Source organism: Callorhinus ursinus, unplaced genomic scaffold (assembly GCF_003265705.2).
Source record: "Callorhinus ursinus isolate GAN/ISIS: 27379988/994484 unplaced genomic scaffold, GSC_fseal_2.0 scaffold14, whole genome shotgun sequence".
In the NCBI taxonomy this organism is placed as follows: domain Eukaryota; kingdom Metazoa; phylum Chordata; class Mammalia; order Carnivora; family Otariidae; genus Callorhinus; species Callorhinus ursinus.
Window position 1 is genome coordinate 13,829,301 of NW_027397076.1, and position 15,208 is coordinate 13,844,508.

Genomic DNA, 15,208 nt, shown 5'->3' on the forward strand with positions numbered 1-15,208 from the left:
ATAGTCTAGAAAAAAGTGCAGAAGGTACATCCTAGAAATTTTCCTTTTCAACTACTAAAAAAAATTATGAATAAATGGATTTGCCTCAGTTACATGAAAAATTAACTCATGCAAGTTAGTTACCTGTCAATGGTGACAAGTAAATTGTTACTGTACTTAGGGCATTTTTTTCGTATTTTGTCTTCCAGTAGATTTGTTGCTTCATTTTCTAATATAAGTGTGAATTACACAGACATGTTCTTATCCATGGAAGTGGAAGAATAAATCAATCTTTGTCTGGTTTTCATTCCTGGCATCTATGGTCTTATGGCATTTAGTTCTTGTTTCCTTGTTTTATTTAGATACGGAAACAATGTATTATGATTAAACTAAATCAGTTGAACTTTTCTTCTGACATGATTTCTAATAATTTATCAAAATATTTCACATATTACTTATGGTGAATAAATAAAAGTTGGTCACAGAGTGAAATGACCCTTAGCGTTCTTTCTGGTTAACACCCCATTGACTTAAAATTTTGTGAAACGTATCAGAATTTAATTCTTTTTATGCTTTAACATCAAAAGCTTCTCCCACCTTTATTAGGTAAATCAGAATAGTACTACTTATTTTTCAGAGAATTTTTAAAAATTTTTTGACCTATTTTACTAACATAACCAGATCTTTTTTTCAGGCTTAAAATTTTCACTTCTTTTTTAACTACTTCTGAGAAGTCAGAGTTTACCAACATCACTTAGCAATCCAGAGAATTTGGTTTTTGCTGGAAAAACTCCCCATGACATTATTAGGTCAGCTGCACCCATAGCTTTTAAATGATGGATCTGAGATTTAAACTCAAGGCTATCCTTTTGTGTTAAAGCTTTAAACCCATATTCTTAAATTTCCTTAGAAATTTGCTTTAAATGTGTTTCTCCTGACTTGTCTCCAAGAACTTGAGAAATCAAACCTGAGTCAATACATCAGTTCTTAATTAAATATATTCAAACGTACAATTTTAATGAAGTACAATTTTAAAGAAGGCTTAACTTAGGAAGTCAGATAATACAGACAACTTAGAATATAAGCAGAGGATCACAAATCAAACACCAGCAAGTCTGGCCCAATGTATGCCAGATATGCAGGGTTTTAATGAAAGCTGAAAAAAATAAGAATTTTAGGTATGATTAACCGTTACCAGATCATTTACTGCCATGACTTTCCTTAGTAGGCAAAGGGTAAAAATCTTGTCTTTAAGAGTGCCCCAAATAGCTTCTTTCATGCATTTTTACATTAAGTACTAGGTTTGTCCTGGTAAAATAAACTATGGAAATGTTCATGTTAAAAGCTGTTAGAATATTACTCCTAACAAGAAGTATCTGGTCAAAATATCATTGTAAAATTTGGAAAGCACAATTATCAGCGTTGCATCACAAAATATTTTTCCCAGAGGGCTTCTTTTGGAAGGAGGATGGCAACTATTAAAACTAGTCAAAAGCCTGATAATAAAAAGTGAAATATTCTTAGAAAAGTAACACGAGTACCTAATTATAATTACATTGACTTGTTTTTATTTCCTAAGGTATTCATGGCAAGAAAAAGTCTTAGATAGACTAGGTTCTTAAATTTTAGTGGGCATAAACATCACCTAGGTCTCATTCCAAAATGACCAACTAAGACTGGATTGGGAGTATGGCCCCTAATCTGCAATGTAAAAATAAGACCTCTAATTTACTCTAAGTTGATGCCCCATTAAAAAAACCGAGAAACACTGACTTTTAGACTATTATAAGAGAAAATTAGGAATATTCACAGAGAAGATAATATTTTATCTTAGAAGCATTTTAAAAGATGAAAGAAATTTTGAAAACTACACAAAAAAAAGAAGCTTCAGTTGAAGTCCCAAGATCCTTTTATCATGGTTTCAACAAGTAGAATTTTCATGGAATTAAGTTAACAACTAGTGAATAAAACAGATCAGACTGGAAGATTAGGAATTTCTAATTAAAATCAGTCTTTTAAAATTAAAAAGTATCACCTCAGAGAGCATTGAAAAAACTGATAAAATATTAAGATTTTTTTTCCTAAACCACTATAATAAAAATAATACAATAAAAGAATTAAAAGTTATTAAACTCTAATTCTTCCTGTATAAGGTTACAGATGAAGAGAAAGATTACCAAGGTTTTCCATAACTGCTTCTTCTAAATCCAAGGAGAAAAGGAGTTGTCAAACTAAGTAATTTAAAAAGAAAGTATTATTATTTATGAATATAATTGTCAGTCCCAAAACAAGAATTTGTTTTTTTTCTTGAAATTTAGCTAACTATTGCTAAGTGGTAAATTAGGCCCACCCTAAGATAATCCTAAGAGTTTAATTATGGATAAGTCCCGGAATTTTTGGTCAATAGGCAGAATCACAGAGGGTCTCTACTATTCATATAAAGCAGAACCAAGTTTTTCCTCAGGTTAAAAAATACATTTCCTAAGATTACTGGAAAAAAATAAAAATCCCCTTGGATACATAAAACTACTAACTCAAAGTGCTATAAGCTTACAGGAATCTGAATGTTTCTCTAAAGACAATCTATATCCATCGTGTAATCTCCTCTCTAGGACAGCAGCAGAAATTATTATTCCTGTACTCTCCCCAAGTAACGTCTATAAACTATGTCAGTGCAGAAGAGCTATAGGTTTCAAGACGTAATATACTCCTGAAAATGTCACATTTTGAAAATGCAGTCATTTAACACTGGACAATTTGGAAAGCAACCTCTTTTAAGAGGTAGTTTGTAAATGAAGTACTAAGGAGACAAGGATGCTTTCCGGGAAGGAGACAGGATGTTTCCAGAATCTCATTAAGGTGGAGAGGGTATAGCCTCAGGTTAGAAATTGGCAGCTAAAGTGAGTGGCTTGTGTAAATGGCACCCAATTATCTGTAGGCAAACCTAAACAAAGAACTTTCCGCAAAGTTGGGAATGGGGCCTTGGACTATAGGGATCCCACTTTGACATCATTCCCTCTTAGTTATAACAAGAACATAAGATAAACACAAAAAATAATTGAAAGGCTAATTTTTAAAACAGTACAATGTTTTTCTCTTAAAGATTATTAGGACATCTTAAAATTAACTACCAAATACAGATATGAACAAGGAAACATTAAGAAACATGTCACAATCCCACTATTTTTGACACTACTTCTTAGTTCCAAACCCCAGTACACATTAATTGTATGAATTCAATTTTTTTTTTTTTATTCAGAACCTGTATCTTTAAGGCTGGTATAAACAAAAATAAAATACAAACAAGTTGTTATTAACATAATAGTTGCAGTTACTAACTGCAAGAATATAGTAAAAAGGAGTCATACTAGATGTTCTTGCAACAGAATTATCCCAGTCATTTTAGCGAATTCTGTCAAGAAATGATAAATTTGTTTCTTATTAAAAGTACCTAAAGATTTCCCAAGATCGATCAGTTGTACTGCAATTAAAACAGTTTATTCAAAAGAGCCCTTACCTTATCTTCCTAAAAGATTTGCCATTTACAGGTTAGCTACTATTTTCAGAGCAGTTGTTCAAACCAGGGTTCTTGCTGTAAATTCACATCTTAGCTTTATATATAGTAAACACTCATTTTCCCTTTCCAGTGGATTATCTAGTGTTGAAGCTAAAACACCTGCATAAAAGCAACAATTTAAAATCCTTCATGTAAATCCTGGTTCTTAATTCTCTTCTACCTCATTTTTATTTTCTTGTATTATTTGTTCTTCCTCCTCATCACCAAAAGTCTGTTCCTGCATGGTGGTAAAGGAGAGAGATCTAGCAGCCACTTCTGCAGCAAGACCAGCAGTGAAGGTAAAATCCGGTGACCGCTGGAGCCGTGCCAGTCTCTGCTTAATGGAGGGCTGAAAGAAGTCCCTGGCAGTTGGATGGGCAGTGGACAGGCTACCTACATCTGCCTGCTGACATTCCTCTTCACTCTCACACTGGTAACACACTCTTTCTTCAGCTCCTTGGAGGAAGACGTCATTTGCAGAATTGTCTTTATTTTTACCATCTAGAGGGTTTTCAGATAAATACTCAGTCCTACTACTTATTTCATTGTCAGCTGTGGAGGGTTTACTATTTTCCTCTTCAGTATCATTTCTACCAACCGTCCCCATATCTGAATCCACTGATGGTTCTGAATTATTTATGGGTTCCACTGGGTCTACAGGAGACAAGGATTTCAACACAGCTTCAAAGAAAAAAAAAAAAAAGAAGAAAGAAAGAAAAAAAAAGAAAAATAATAACTAAGGACCCAGCATTGATTTAAACTTTAATTTAAACTTCCAGTAGTTTTTTCTTATAAAGAAATAAAAGTTAAATAAAACCTTCTAGTAAAATCTATGTAAATTTATAAATCCAGAGAACTTTATAAGAGATAGAATGCCTAAGAAATGAAATGACATGGGGTTTTGATGAAGATTTTAAAACACCTCACGCATTCTCTTATTCAAAATATTAAAGCAGTGGTTCTCAAAGTGTGGTCCCCAAACCAATAGTATCAGTTGTAACCACCAGGTTATTTGATAGAAGTGCAAATTTTTGGGCTCCACCCAGACCTACTGAAGGGGACACTGTGAGTAGGGGGGGGTCAGCTGTGTTGACAAGCCCTACACTTGACTCTGATGCACACTAAAGTTTGAGAACCATCTTATGAAAGAATAAGCAGCATGATTTTTACCGATAATGTGTCAGTTAAAAGGTCTAAAGTCATCCAGATAATAATCATCTCTTCAGCACATATATATTTACAAGTTAAAACAGCATGGAAAAAAAAATGCACACAATTCAACTTACTTGCCAACCACCTAACAAGACCCTGATGAAAGTAAAGCCATAACTTTGACACATTTTGTAATGTCACAGAAAAATAGAAAACAAAATAAAATCTGTATTCAAAATCAACTATTGTACAAAGCATAATACATAAATATTATATCCATACGGCAGAAGTTGTCCTTTCAAGGAAAATGAAGTTTTATTTAGCCCCTCTTGATGTTAGTAGGCAGTGGGTTGCTTGCTAGGCAGTCTCTCCTCCCAGTATGAGGGGTTAGTACAATACAATATATTAGGAAGCATGACGGAAGAAAAAAAAGTGCTTCTTGAAGATCTGGCGTTTATTTAAAAAATAATTTGTAAAAGGAGTCCATTTCCAAGAAACAGATCCCTAAGCTGCAGTAACTCCACTAGAGAAGCAGCAACAACAGAAAAAAATGGCCACAGCAGGTTCCAGTGTAGAATATCCCTCTCTAATTCCATTCGGACTTTACCCCTGTAGGCAGAGATGAAAACAACTCTGGAAGATGTACTGAAATTTTTCATGGAAAAAGCATTTTATGGTATCAGCAGCTTTTTACTTATTTTCACAAACAAAATCAGCATTACTGCCCTTTCAAATGTAAACTACCAGAAGCACATACCTGAAAAAAGACACACATTTCTTTCATTGTTATATCCTTGCCCGTATTGTCAAGAGGATAATTTTAAAGCTATATGGAAAAAATCCTCAACAATAAAAAGATACAGGTTTATATACAATGCTATTTTCAGTCTTCCCATACATTTTTAGTCAATAAATCTAGTTCTTAAAGAATGCAACACATATTAGACGTTGATTGATATCCCTGATTATTGCTAATTAAATAGGGCAATATAATCCATACAACTGGAGGGTCAAGTGTTACCCCGGCTGGAATGTAAGCCTCCAGGAGTACAGGGACTTTCTGTCTCTTGATCTATGCACTAGGGATACAGCAGTAAACAGTGCCTCAGGAACTACCTGTTGAATGAATAATTTGCTGAAGGAACACTGTGGGGGATAATAAAGCCCCTACTAATAGAGACTGTAATTTCATTAGAAAGACAAAAACATTGGATGCATAGAAAACAAGAGTGCCTAAAACATACTCTCAATCTCTGATTCATGTAGGCCCAACATATGAACAAAGAGGTTGCAGGAACTCTATCTTTACTGCTGCTTCTGGAAAGTTCTTAATCTGCTATATATGTTGCTGCTCAAGACTTCCTTCCAATTCCCTCCAGTGCCTCTGGTGTGAGGCTCTATAGTGGTGGGAGAAGTGGCAGGGAGAAGAGGATTCATGGATGAGCAACTGGTAGAAAGGACAGCTTGGTGGGAAGACAGAATTCTTGGTATAAAGAGATCAGCATGCATGTTTTTGTTTTTTTTTAAAGTAAACTCCACCCCCAATGTGGGGCTTGAACTCATGACCCCAAGAACAAGAGGCGCATGTTCTACCGACTGAACCAGCCAAGCGCCCCAGCATGAATGTTTTTCATGAATAAAAACAATTAAGTTTGTGGAACCATCGTCTAAGTCGATGAATATAACTAGAGGAGGATATCTATATTAGAAAGAGTAGGAAATATAATTGGAAATGATGGACTCATATGATAGAGAGGCTTGAAACCAGGAAGAAAGAGAGTTTAGATTTAATACAGTAGGAAAGGGAGAACCACTCTAGGTTTTAAAGCTAGAGAGCCATTATCAATGTACTCTACTATTTGAGAAAAATCTGGAGGGAGCCTGCAAGGATAGAAGCTGGCTTAGAAGCTAGCTTCGAAGGATAGCTTAGAAGAAAAAGGTATTGAAAACAGAAGTCAGCTGGGGTGCCAGGCTAGCTCAGTCAGTAGAGCATATGACTCTTGATCTTGAGGTCATGAGTTTGAGCCCCACATTGGGGGTAGAGTTTACATAATAAAAAGAAAATGGAAGTCAGTTAAGAAACTATTACAATATATGAGCACAATCTAATAAGGACCTGGGCTATAAAGGGGAAAAATGGGAAGAGGAAGGATAAAATCAAGAAATGTGTATCTGGACAAGGGAGAATGGTAGACCTCCTAAGAGAAGAAAAGAGAAACCTGAGGAACTTTCCAGAAGTATAGGTAATCTACAAACTTCTAGTGAGAAAGACAAAGGGAAAAGAAGGCAGTTGATTTTGAGGCTCCACATAAGTACTCCATAAAAGGGGAATCCCACTCTCCCTACTTAGAAATCTACAGAAGTTAATTCTCAACTAGGAATTAATTTGATATTGTCAAATATTAAGCTTCCCCTCATTCCTTCCCTCACCTCCCATGAAATCCAACTCAAAAAAAGAAGAGTGGAAAACTTAAAGGAGTTCAATGCTAATCCTTCAGTACTGTCAATATCTGAACATGGAGACAGTGTGCACAAAAGCACCTCCTCTTCTCCCATCTACTAAAGTGCTCAAATCAATTAAGTAACTTTAATGATGTAACTAACTGGCCTAGGTCTTAATTCATTTGTTTCAATGGTGAACATAGAGTTATTAATTTGGTGCTTCATTGAGGTATTTATAGTATCAACATAAAGAGAACAGAGTTTAGAATCTCAAATTCACTAAATTTGAAAACACTAATTTCTTCAACTTACTGCCAGTTCCAAATAAAGTTTAGTAAAACAGCAAATATGTGATGAAAAAGTATGATTTCATATTCCCAATTTGACTATATACCTACTCTTTTCATTGATCATATTGATCTGTGTTTGGAAGAAAAAGTACTATACTTGCTGACAGATCCCTAAAATTAAATCTGTAAGAATTTTACAGCTAAAATAAGATTCATAGTTCAAGAAAAAAGAATCCCCTACATTAAAATAACTTTTTTACTCTGAAGTCAGTGCTTACCGTGATCACTAAATAGAAGTTGCTTCCACTTCTGTCTTTCTGCCTCTGATGCTTTAAATCCCAGCACAGATTTTAATTCTTGGAGTACCCTCTTGGATTCTTCATGCTCACGCTTCTGTCTCTCTCTGTCTTCTTGAGACAAGTAATAAAAATCATCCTTTCTGAAATCACTGTCCATATCTATATCATCTACATAAGCTTCTAATTCCTGAAAATGAATATAAGAAAAAGCACTTCAAGGAGACAATTTTCTAGTAGCATTCATTAACTTATACCCACCCATCTCTAAGATTAACAAATGGAAGACACTTGGCACAGGTCACTAAAGCAAAGGTGGGCAAACAGAGCAAACATATTATTACAGATAAATTGAAGTCTTAAAAAAACTTAACAGTTGATACTAAAAGGGACTGTGGATAAGAAAGTTTAATAACTTCAATCATTATTTTTCTGCTCTGATACCATTCTATAGATCTAGACAAGATTAGTTATTAGCTCTGCAAAACCAATCAAAATTAGAAGGGCTGGTGGTTTGGGGAGGTGGTCAGGTATGTTAAGTCTTCTTGTGGTAGATATTTGTGGTTCTTTCTGACTTCCCAGGAACAGACTAGGATCCTTGCTTATCCAGCCTCCTTGCTGTTATGGTCAGGCAAATGACTTGGGATCCTCTAATCAGATGTACATGGATCACATCTGACCCAGAAGTTTATTACAAGGGAAGCAGGCATCTTAAGGAATCCATTCTGGTAAGAATGGTGGCAGATCATGTTTCCAAAGGTAGAGGTTCTAAAGGGAGTTTTTATTATTCAGCAATGATAGAGCAATATCTGCAACCAGTGACTGGGCAGTGATGTTGCTGGAAAGGGAACAGTTCCTTTGAGTGATTTTGGCCATTTACACCAGCCTGGTTCAAACCTGACTATGTGGTCCTCAGAAATATTCTTTCAGTCATGTACTGTTTTTTTAAACAAAATTTTTGTTTGTTGGGGCTCCTGGGTGCCTCAATCAGTTAAGCGTCCGACTCTTGGTTTCAGCGCAGGTCATGGTCTCAGGGTGGTGAGATGGAGCTCTATGTCAAGCTCTGTTCTCAGTAGGGAGTCTGCTTGGGATTCTCTCTGTCCCTCTGTTCCTCCCCCTACTTGCGTGCTCTCTCTCTCTTTCTCTAATAAAATAAAATCTTAAAAAAGAAATCTGTTTGTTGAAGGAAACTGAATTGGTCTCCTTTTGCAATTAAGAACTGAGTAGACAATATGACCAAAGGAAAAGAAGTTTTCCTAAGGATAAGCAAAAGAAATCTTTCAGTATCTAATGAAATCACTGAAAAATTGTTTCTTTAAAGTGAGGTACAATATACATGCTGCCAAATGCACAAATCTCAACATGTACAGGATTTTCATGTATGTATACAGACTGGTGACCACTAGTCACATTTCCAGCATCCCAGAAGGTACCTTTGCCAATGCACGAATTTTTTATGTGTTTAATCACTTTTAAGTGTCTAAGAAATAGACCGTAAGATATAAATAACATGTAAATTTGCTGGTAGATTCAGTGCATTGAATTTAAGGCACTAAGAACAAATGATTTGCTGTCAGTTCAATGCATTGTGTTGTAATTTTGAAGTTCATCACAAACATAAATTTAACAACTTAGTGACTAATTATCCATGCCACTTACAGAGAAAGCAGGGAACCTTTATATGTGAAACTCTTCTTTAGGGGGGAAAAAAGCAATTTTCACCGTTACCTGCTCCTCAGGGATTGGATCTTTGTCTGCAATGTGTAGAGTAGGCTGCATCAAAGGTATCACAGTACAACGTGGATTTTCACATACTATTTCAGGCTTGCCTTAAAAAGCAACAGACCACACGGAAATGAGTGAACATCTAATTAAAAAACATTCTTAGTACTAATATTTTATCAGTTTCATAGTCCAACTTGTTCTGATTATAACTTTTAATTTATTAAAAAAATTAAGGATGTTAAAGTTAACAGTAACAGCAGCAGATTTACAATTTAAGTTAAATTAAACTCTTAGAGGAGTAACTTGTTTTTCTCTCCAAAGACTCAATTTCTGGCCCGTAACTATCAAACTCATTATTACACTAACTGGAAAAGAGTTTCTGGAAGTTCTAATAATGGAATAATACTTATTAAAATCTACCCCTTCATTAAGTTTTTTAAAAAGGAGGTACAGGATTCAGAGAACTTTCAAATCATATTCATTTATTATTTACAAAATAAGAGCCAGACTTTATATTCAGTGTCAATTTGTATGTTTAAGTTCAACTTTTCTTTTAGTAAACTAAGAAGTTTTGTCAAGTCACTTACATCATAGAGATAAGAAATCTACCTAACAAAATCTTACTGGAGGAGAGTAAGCATGTCTGATAAATGTGTATGAAGGAAAGCTCTTATTGGTACCTTTTCTATCTGTGTTTCTTCGGAGCAGTTGGTCCACTTGAGAAATGGCCTCTTCCCAGCAATTGTTGCTTGCCTGAACATGGGGCTGAATCAACTTCAACTTCTGTTCTAGGATTTGATAAGATTCTGATACTAGTTCTTGTGTTTCTTTAGTACAAACAAGCTTTTCAAGTTCATCTTCAAGAATTATTACCCTAAGTAATAAAGAAAAACAGAAACAGATTTCTAAAATATTAAATAGAAAATTTATAATTAACAAGGCTTATTTAAGAAATAAGCTTATAAAATGAAAAGAGTTCTGGAGATGGAAAGTGGTGATGGTTGTGCAACAAAGTGTATGTACCTAATGCCCCTGAACTGTATGCGTAAAAATGGCTAAATGGTAAATTTAATGTTATGTGCATTTTACCACGTTTTCAAAAGCTTATAAAGGGTATCACCTATTTATTCAATAATATTTCTTTTACATATATGAGGCATTTATGAAGTGAAAGGATAAATTAAGCTCATTTCATACTTTAAATAGGAAACATAACTGAACCAGGGGCATTAGGCATATATATGTAAATATAATATAATACCATAAAAAGTTCTAACATTTTATTTCCATTTTACAGATGAGCAATTAGGTCCAGAGAGTTGACAAAACTTGCCCAGAGTTAGACAGCTGGTAGGCTCCACGTTCAGGCTGGATCGAAGCACAAAAGTGTAATAACACAGAAAGATAAAGACCGTGTTGTAAGAATTCAGAAGAGGAGAAAGTTGCTACCCGCTATGGGTACAGACAGGGAACAGGTAAGGAAGAGGTACTTTGAGGAAGCACTGAAGGATGGATAAAATCTGAACACGTACAAAAGATGAGGAAGGTCATTCTAAATGGCACATGGGAAAAGGCATTTATGCAGTGTTTTTGGACTGAAAGAAAAGAGTGAGAAATAAAGACAGAAAGGCAGACTATAATCAGGTTATAGCAAATCCTTTCAACAGAATGTTTTATACAGACTGTAGTCCATGCTGCTACACTTGAAACCAGTGAAGATTTTTGGTTAAGTGAGAAAGCAAATACATGCCTCAGAAACATTACTTTCGTAGTGAGCACTCTAGAGGCAGAGAGAAGAGTAGAAGGGTTAATGGTCTAGTGTACACAACTGGGAAGAACAAAGGGGACGAGTGAGAAGGAGGAGTGAAACAAACCAAATGTTTAGATAACACTTTAAAATTGTGTGAAGCAGTGCTATAGAGCAAATCAGATATCGCTTGTGACTGGTATACTGTTTGTTTGAAAGATGACATAGAGTACCATATATAGACTATTTCATTTTTAAACATCCTTCCCATGCATAATCCACAATCTCTGCCAAGGTATAAAGCCCCTCTTTTTCATTTCCATCCAGTTTAGCCTCTCTCTTCCCTGAGCCATCTTCCCTAACTCTGATGCATTCTATTAAGTCCTGTGTGGTTCTGATTCTATTGCCAAAAATTAATTCTTCAGAGACTCTGGCTTTGCCCAACACAACCTTTCCACTAAAATGTTTTCTCTGACATATATCCAACCCTTGTTGTCCTCTCGAGTAGAGTTTGCCTTATCTTCCATAGTCCCTGGGGGAGATAGGACTGAGTCCGGTTAGCATTCATTCAGCTTTCTTAGAACAGCTGCTAGAGACCACTGGAATATCCCTGCCTCACAAATTCTTAATGTCCCCCTATGCTCTAATCTTTATAGCTGCCTTTTATACCTCAGACATATGTGTAAAAACTGATTTTCTCAAAATGTCTTTCTCACCTTAATTTCTTATTCTTGTTCATCATATCCTTCCTTACTCCAGTGAACTAGCCCTTTGATTTTACTGAGACGTCAAATGCTTTTGACCTGTTTTTGTTGTCTGTTTTTATCTTACAAAACTGAGTCCTGACCTCCCCCTTCTACTTCTTGCCTGGTATCCAGGGTCAGGTACATCAACTACAATCTTATCAACTCATTAAATTCCCATGACCTTCCTGATTACCAACAGAATATAAACCCAACCATTCATCTGATCCAGTCCTATACTACAAATATCTGTTACAGAAAAATGTCATTGGAATGACCGGATGCTACATTTGACCAAGGCAGAGTACCAATAATACCATGCAAAGTAGGGGCGCCTGGGTGGCTCAGTTATTAAGCGTCTGCCTTCGGCTCGGGTCGTGATCCCAGGGTCCTGGGATAGAGCCCCGCATCGGGCTCCCTGCTCAGCAGGAAGCCTGTTTCTCCCTCTCCCACTCCCCCTGCTTGTGTTCCTTCTCTCGCTTTGTCTCTCTGTCAAATAAATAAAATCTTTAAAAAATATATACTATGCAAAGTAGAAGATAAACAAATATAAACTATGGACCCTGCATTTTAGTATTCAACTTGGGCCAAAAAGTTTGTCCTCTGGCTCAGAAAATGTCCAAATCTACTTTATTTTTAAAAATTGTAATATATTGGGTCGCCTGGGTGGCTCAGTCAGTTAAGCGACTGCCTTTGGCTCAGGTCATGATCCTGGAGTCCCGGGACTGAGTCCCGCATCGGGCTCCCTGCTCAGCAGGGAGTCTGCTTCTCCCTCTAATCCTCCCCCCTCTCATGTGCTCTCTCTCATTCTCGCTCTCTCAAATAAATAAATAAATCTTAAAAAAAATTGTAATATATTATTCTTCAACTATATATAACAATACCTCTTATAACTTACTGTTCCAGTGCTGGCAGATATTTTTCTCAGATTGCAGGGTCCAGTTTAAGAGCCCTACTTAAAGAGAGTTAAAAAAAGCTCAATCTTTGTAAACATCTCCATTTCAGCTCTCAACCAGAATGAACACCTGCTTTTGTCCTATGTTTCTAGGTTTTCTGTTGAAATCAGACAAAGTGAAAACTATAAATAATTCCCCCAAGTTATAGTACCTACAAATCATTCTTTCTCTGCTACATTCATAGTTATAAACCATTCTTCATGCTGCATGTCTCAATTTTGCTTCTTTCTAGCTAGGATATAAGCCAACAACCACAATGGCACAAGAATGAAGCTTGCTAATCATGGGGACATTTTCTTATTTGGCTTCTAAACTTACTCATTCAGTAACGCTTTCAGATGGAGCTGCAAGCTGCGTACTGCTGTGTGAACGTTATTCAGTTCTCTCGACTTCTGTTGAGTTTTGGATAAACGCTGGGGTACTGACTGGTGCTGAGTTTCAAAATACCGATAAAACTCATAGCTGCGCTTAAGCTCTTCCAAGCAGGCAGAATGAGCATGAGGTAGACCTTGAGTCACATCACATAAAATACGATGAGGCAAAAGTGCTGGAGTAAGTAAGGGTCCAGGAGGTGAATTAGCTGTAGAAAGTAATAGGGCTAACCGTCTGAAGAACTCTGAACTCTGTGCCACCCAGAGTTGAAACAAAACCTAAAAAGAAAAAGGGACTACATCAATTTAAAAAAAAAAAAAAAAAAGGTCAAAATTCAAAACAAACTACAAATTTGTTCATCTTAACTTCTGGTTAAATTTCTTACTTTATCCTAAGTAATGGATATAGCTGAGCTTGAACTAATCGTGAAGATTAGCCAAGAATGTTAGATCAAATTATGTAGTCAGGGCATGTGGGAACTCCTAATACAAATATAGCATGTAATACCAGTATATACTTAGAACAGTTCTATCCCAGAAAAAAAGTGCTGATAATGCGATACATCTATTAGAAACGAATATTCCTTGATGAATTACTTAAAAATTTCATACAAAGTAGAAAAGAGGACAGTAGGAATAATGGACTTATAGAAGTCTAAAGAAATGAGTCAGTGATGCATCCAGAATTTATCATTCAAAATTATACCATTATTTTGGCCTAGGAAATAGCTAAGAAATAACATAAAAATCGGTCCAGAGTGTTCATATTTGGAATGTCTGGCACAAGAAACTGCAAAACCCATTCTTGAGAGATACACCCTGAATCAACAAAGGATTTCTCCAGATGTAGTCCTGTTCAACATGAGGACATGAGGACAACATCCCACAAACAAATGACGAAGCAAGCTAATATGAGTAAGAGCAGACAACAAAAAGATAATTTTTCACAACAATGAAAGTGGACATTACTTAGATCACTTTATTAAATGAACTTTAAGTTATACAAATGATGAATTAAGGTAATTTAATATAAACCTCTCCTACTATTAACTTATTTTTTTAAACTGAGCAAGGTCAAATTTCTAAACTGCTAAAGACACACTGTCTAGGAATTCTTGAATTTATATAAACAGCTTACCTCGCAAGTCTTATTATTTAACCATTAAAATTTGGACCACAGTGATTTTCTTTACAGTCCTTTATTTGATCATTCAGCATATTCTTGAGCACCTAGATATGCCAGGCACTGTTCTAGGTGCTGGTAATACAACAGATTACAAAAATGAAAAAAAAAAATCCCTTTCTTGATGGAACTTATATTCAGGTGGCAGGGGAGCAAAAGATTCTAACAAGTAAGATAGTTTCTTGGCTGATGAGCTATGGGAAAAAATACAGCAGAGAAGGGGAATAGCGAATGTGTGTTTATGTGTGTATACGTGGGGGGAGGAAAAGGGAGAGAGAGGCAGAAGGAGGGAAAGATGGGGTGGCCAGGAAGGTCTCTGAAAGTGTCATCTGGGGGCACCTGGGTGGCTCAGTTGGTTAAGCATCTGCCTTCAGCTCAGGTCACGATCCCAGGGTCCTGGGATCGAGCCCCACATGGGGCTCCCTGCTCGGCAGGAAGCCCACTTCTCCCTCTCGCACTCCCCCTGCTTGTGTTCCCTTTCTCTCTGTGTCTTTGTCAAATAAATAAATAAAATCTTTAAAAAAAAAAAATAAAAGTGTCATTTGAAGGAATTGAGCCATGGGACTATCAACAGGGAAGAGAGTCACAGGGAGCAATAGATTCAAGTACAAAGTCCTGTAGTCAGAGTATATAGTACTTGACACATGTGAAGAACAGCAAGGTCAGGGTGGCTGGGTACAATAAGTAAGGGAAAGCATGGTAAGCAATGAAGTCCCTGAAATAACTGGCTTTTACTCTAAGAAAAGTGGGGAGCCACTGAAGGGTTCT

At 36.1% G+C, this 15,208-nt stretch overlaps 1 protein-coding gene across 9 annotated transcripts in view; it reads right to left on the reverse strand.

The window, feature by feature from the left end:
• Positions 1–979: 979 nt before the first annotated feature.
• VEZT (vezatin, adherens junctions transmembrane protein) overlaps positions 980–15,208 on the reverse strand; it is a 60,425-nt gene continuing 46,196 nt past the window's right edge. For 8 of the 9 annotated variants that reach the window (XM_025882456.2, XM_025882455.2, XM_025882454.2 and 5 more), the window contains 5 exons: positions 13,205–13,536; positions 10,121–10,314; positions 9,444–9,544; positions 7,698–7,905; positions 980–4,216 (listed from right to left, as the gene is read on the reverse strand). In XM_025882456.2, coding sequence (XP_025738241.1) covers positions 3,702–4,216; positions 7,698–7,905; positions 9,444–9,544; positions 10,121–10,314; positions 13,205–13,536 — 1,350 coding nt within the window. In that variant the 3' untranslated portion in view covers positions 980–3,701. Of the gene's footprint in view, positions 4,217–4,258; positions 5,297–7,697; positions 7,906–9,443; positions 9,545–10,120; positions 10,315–13,204; positions 13,537–15,208 lie in introns of those variants that run through there. The other variant, XM_025882457.2, reaches the window with a different exon arrangement.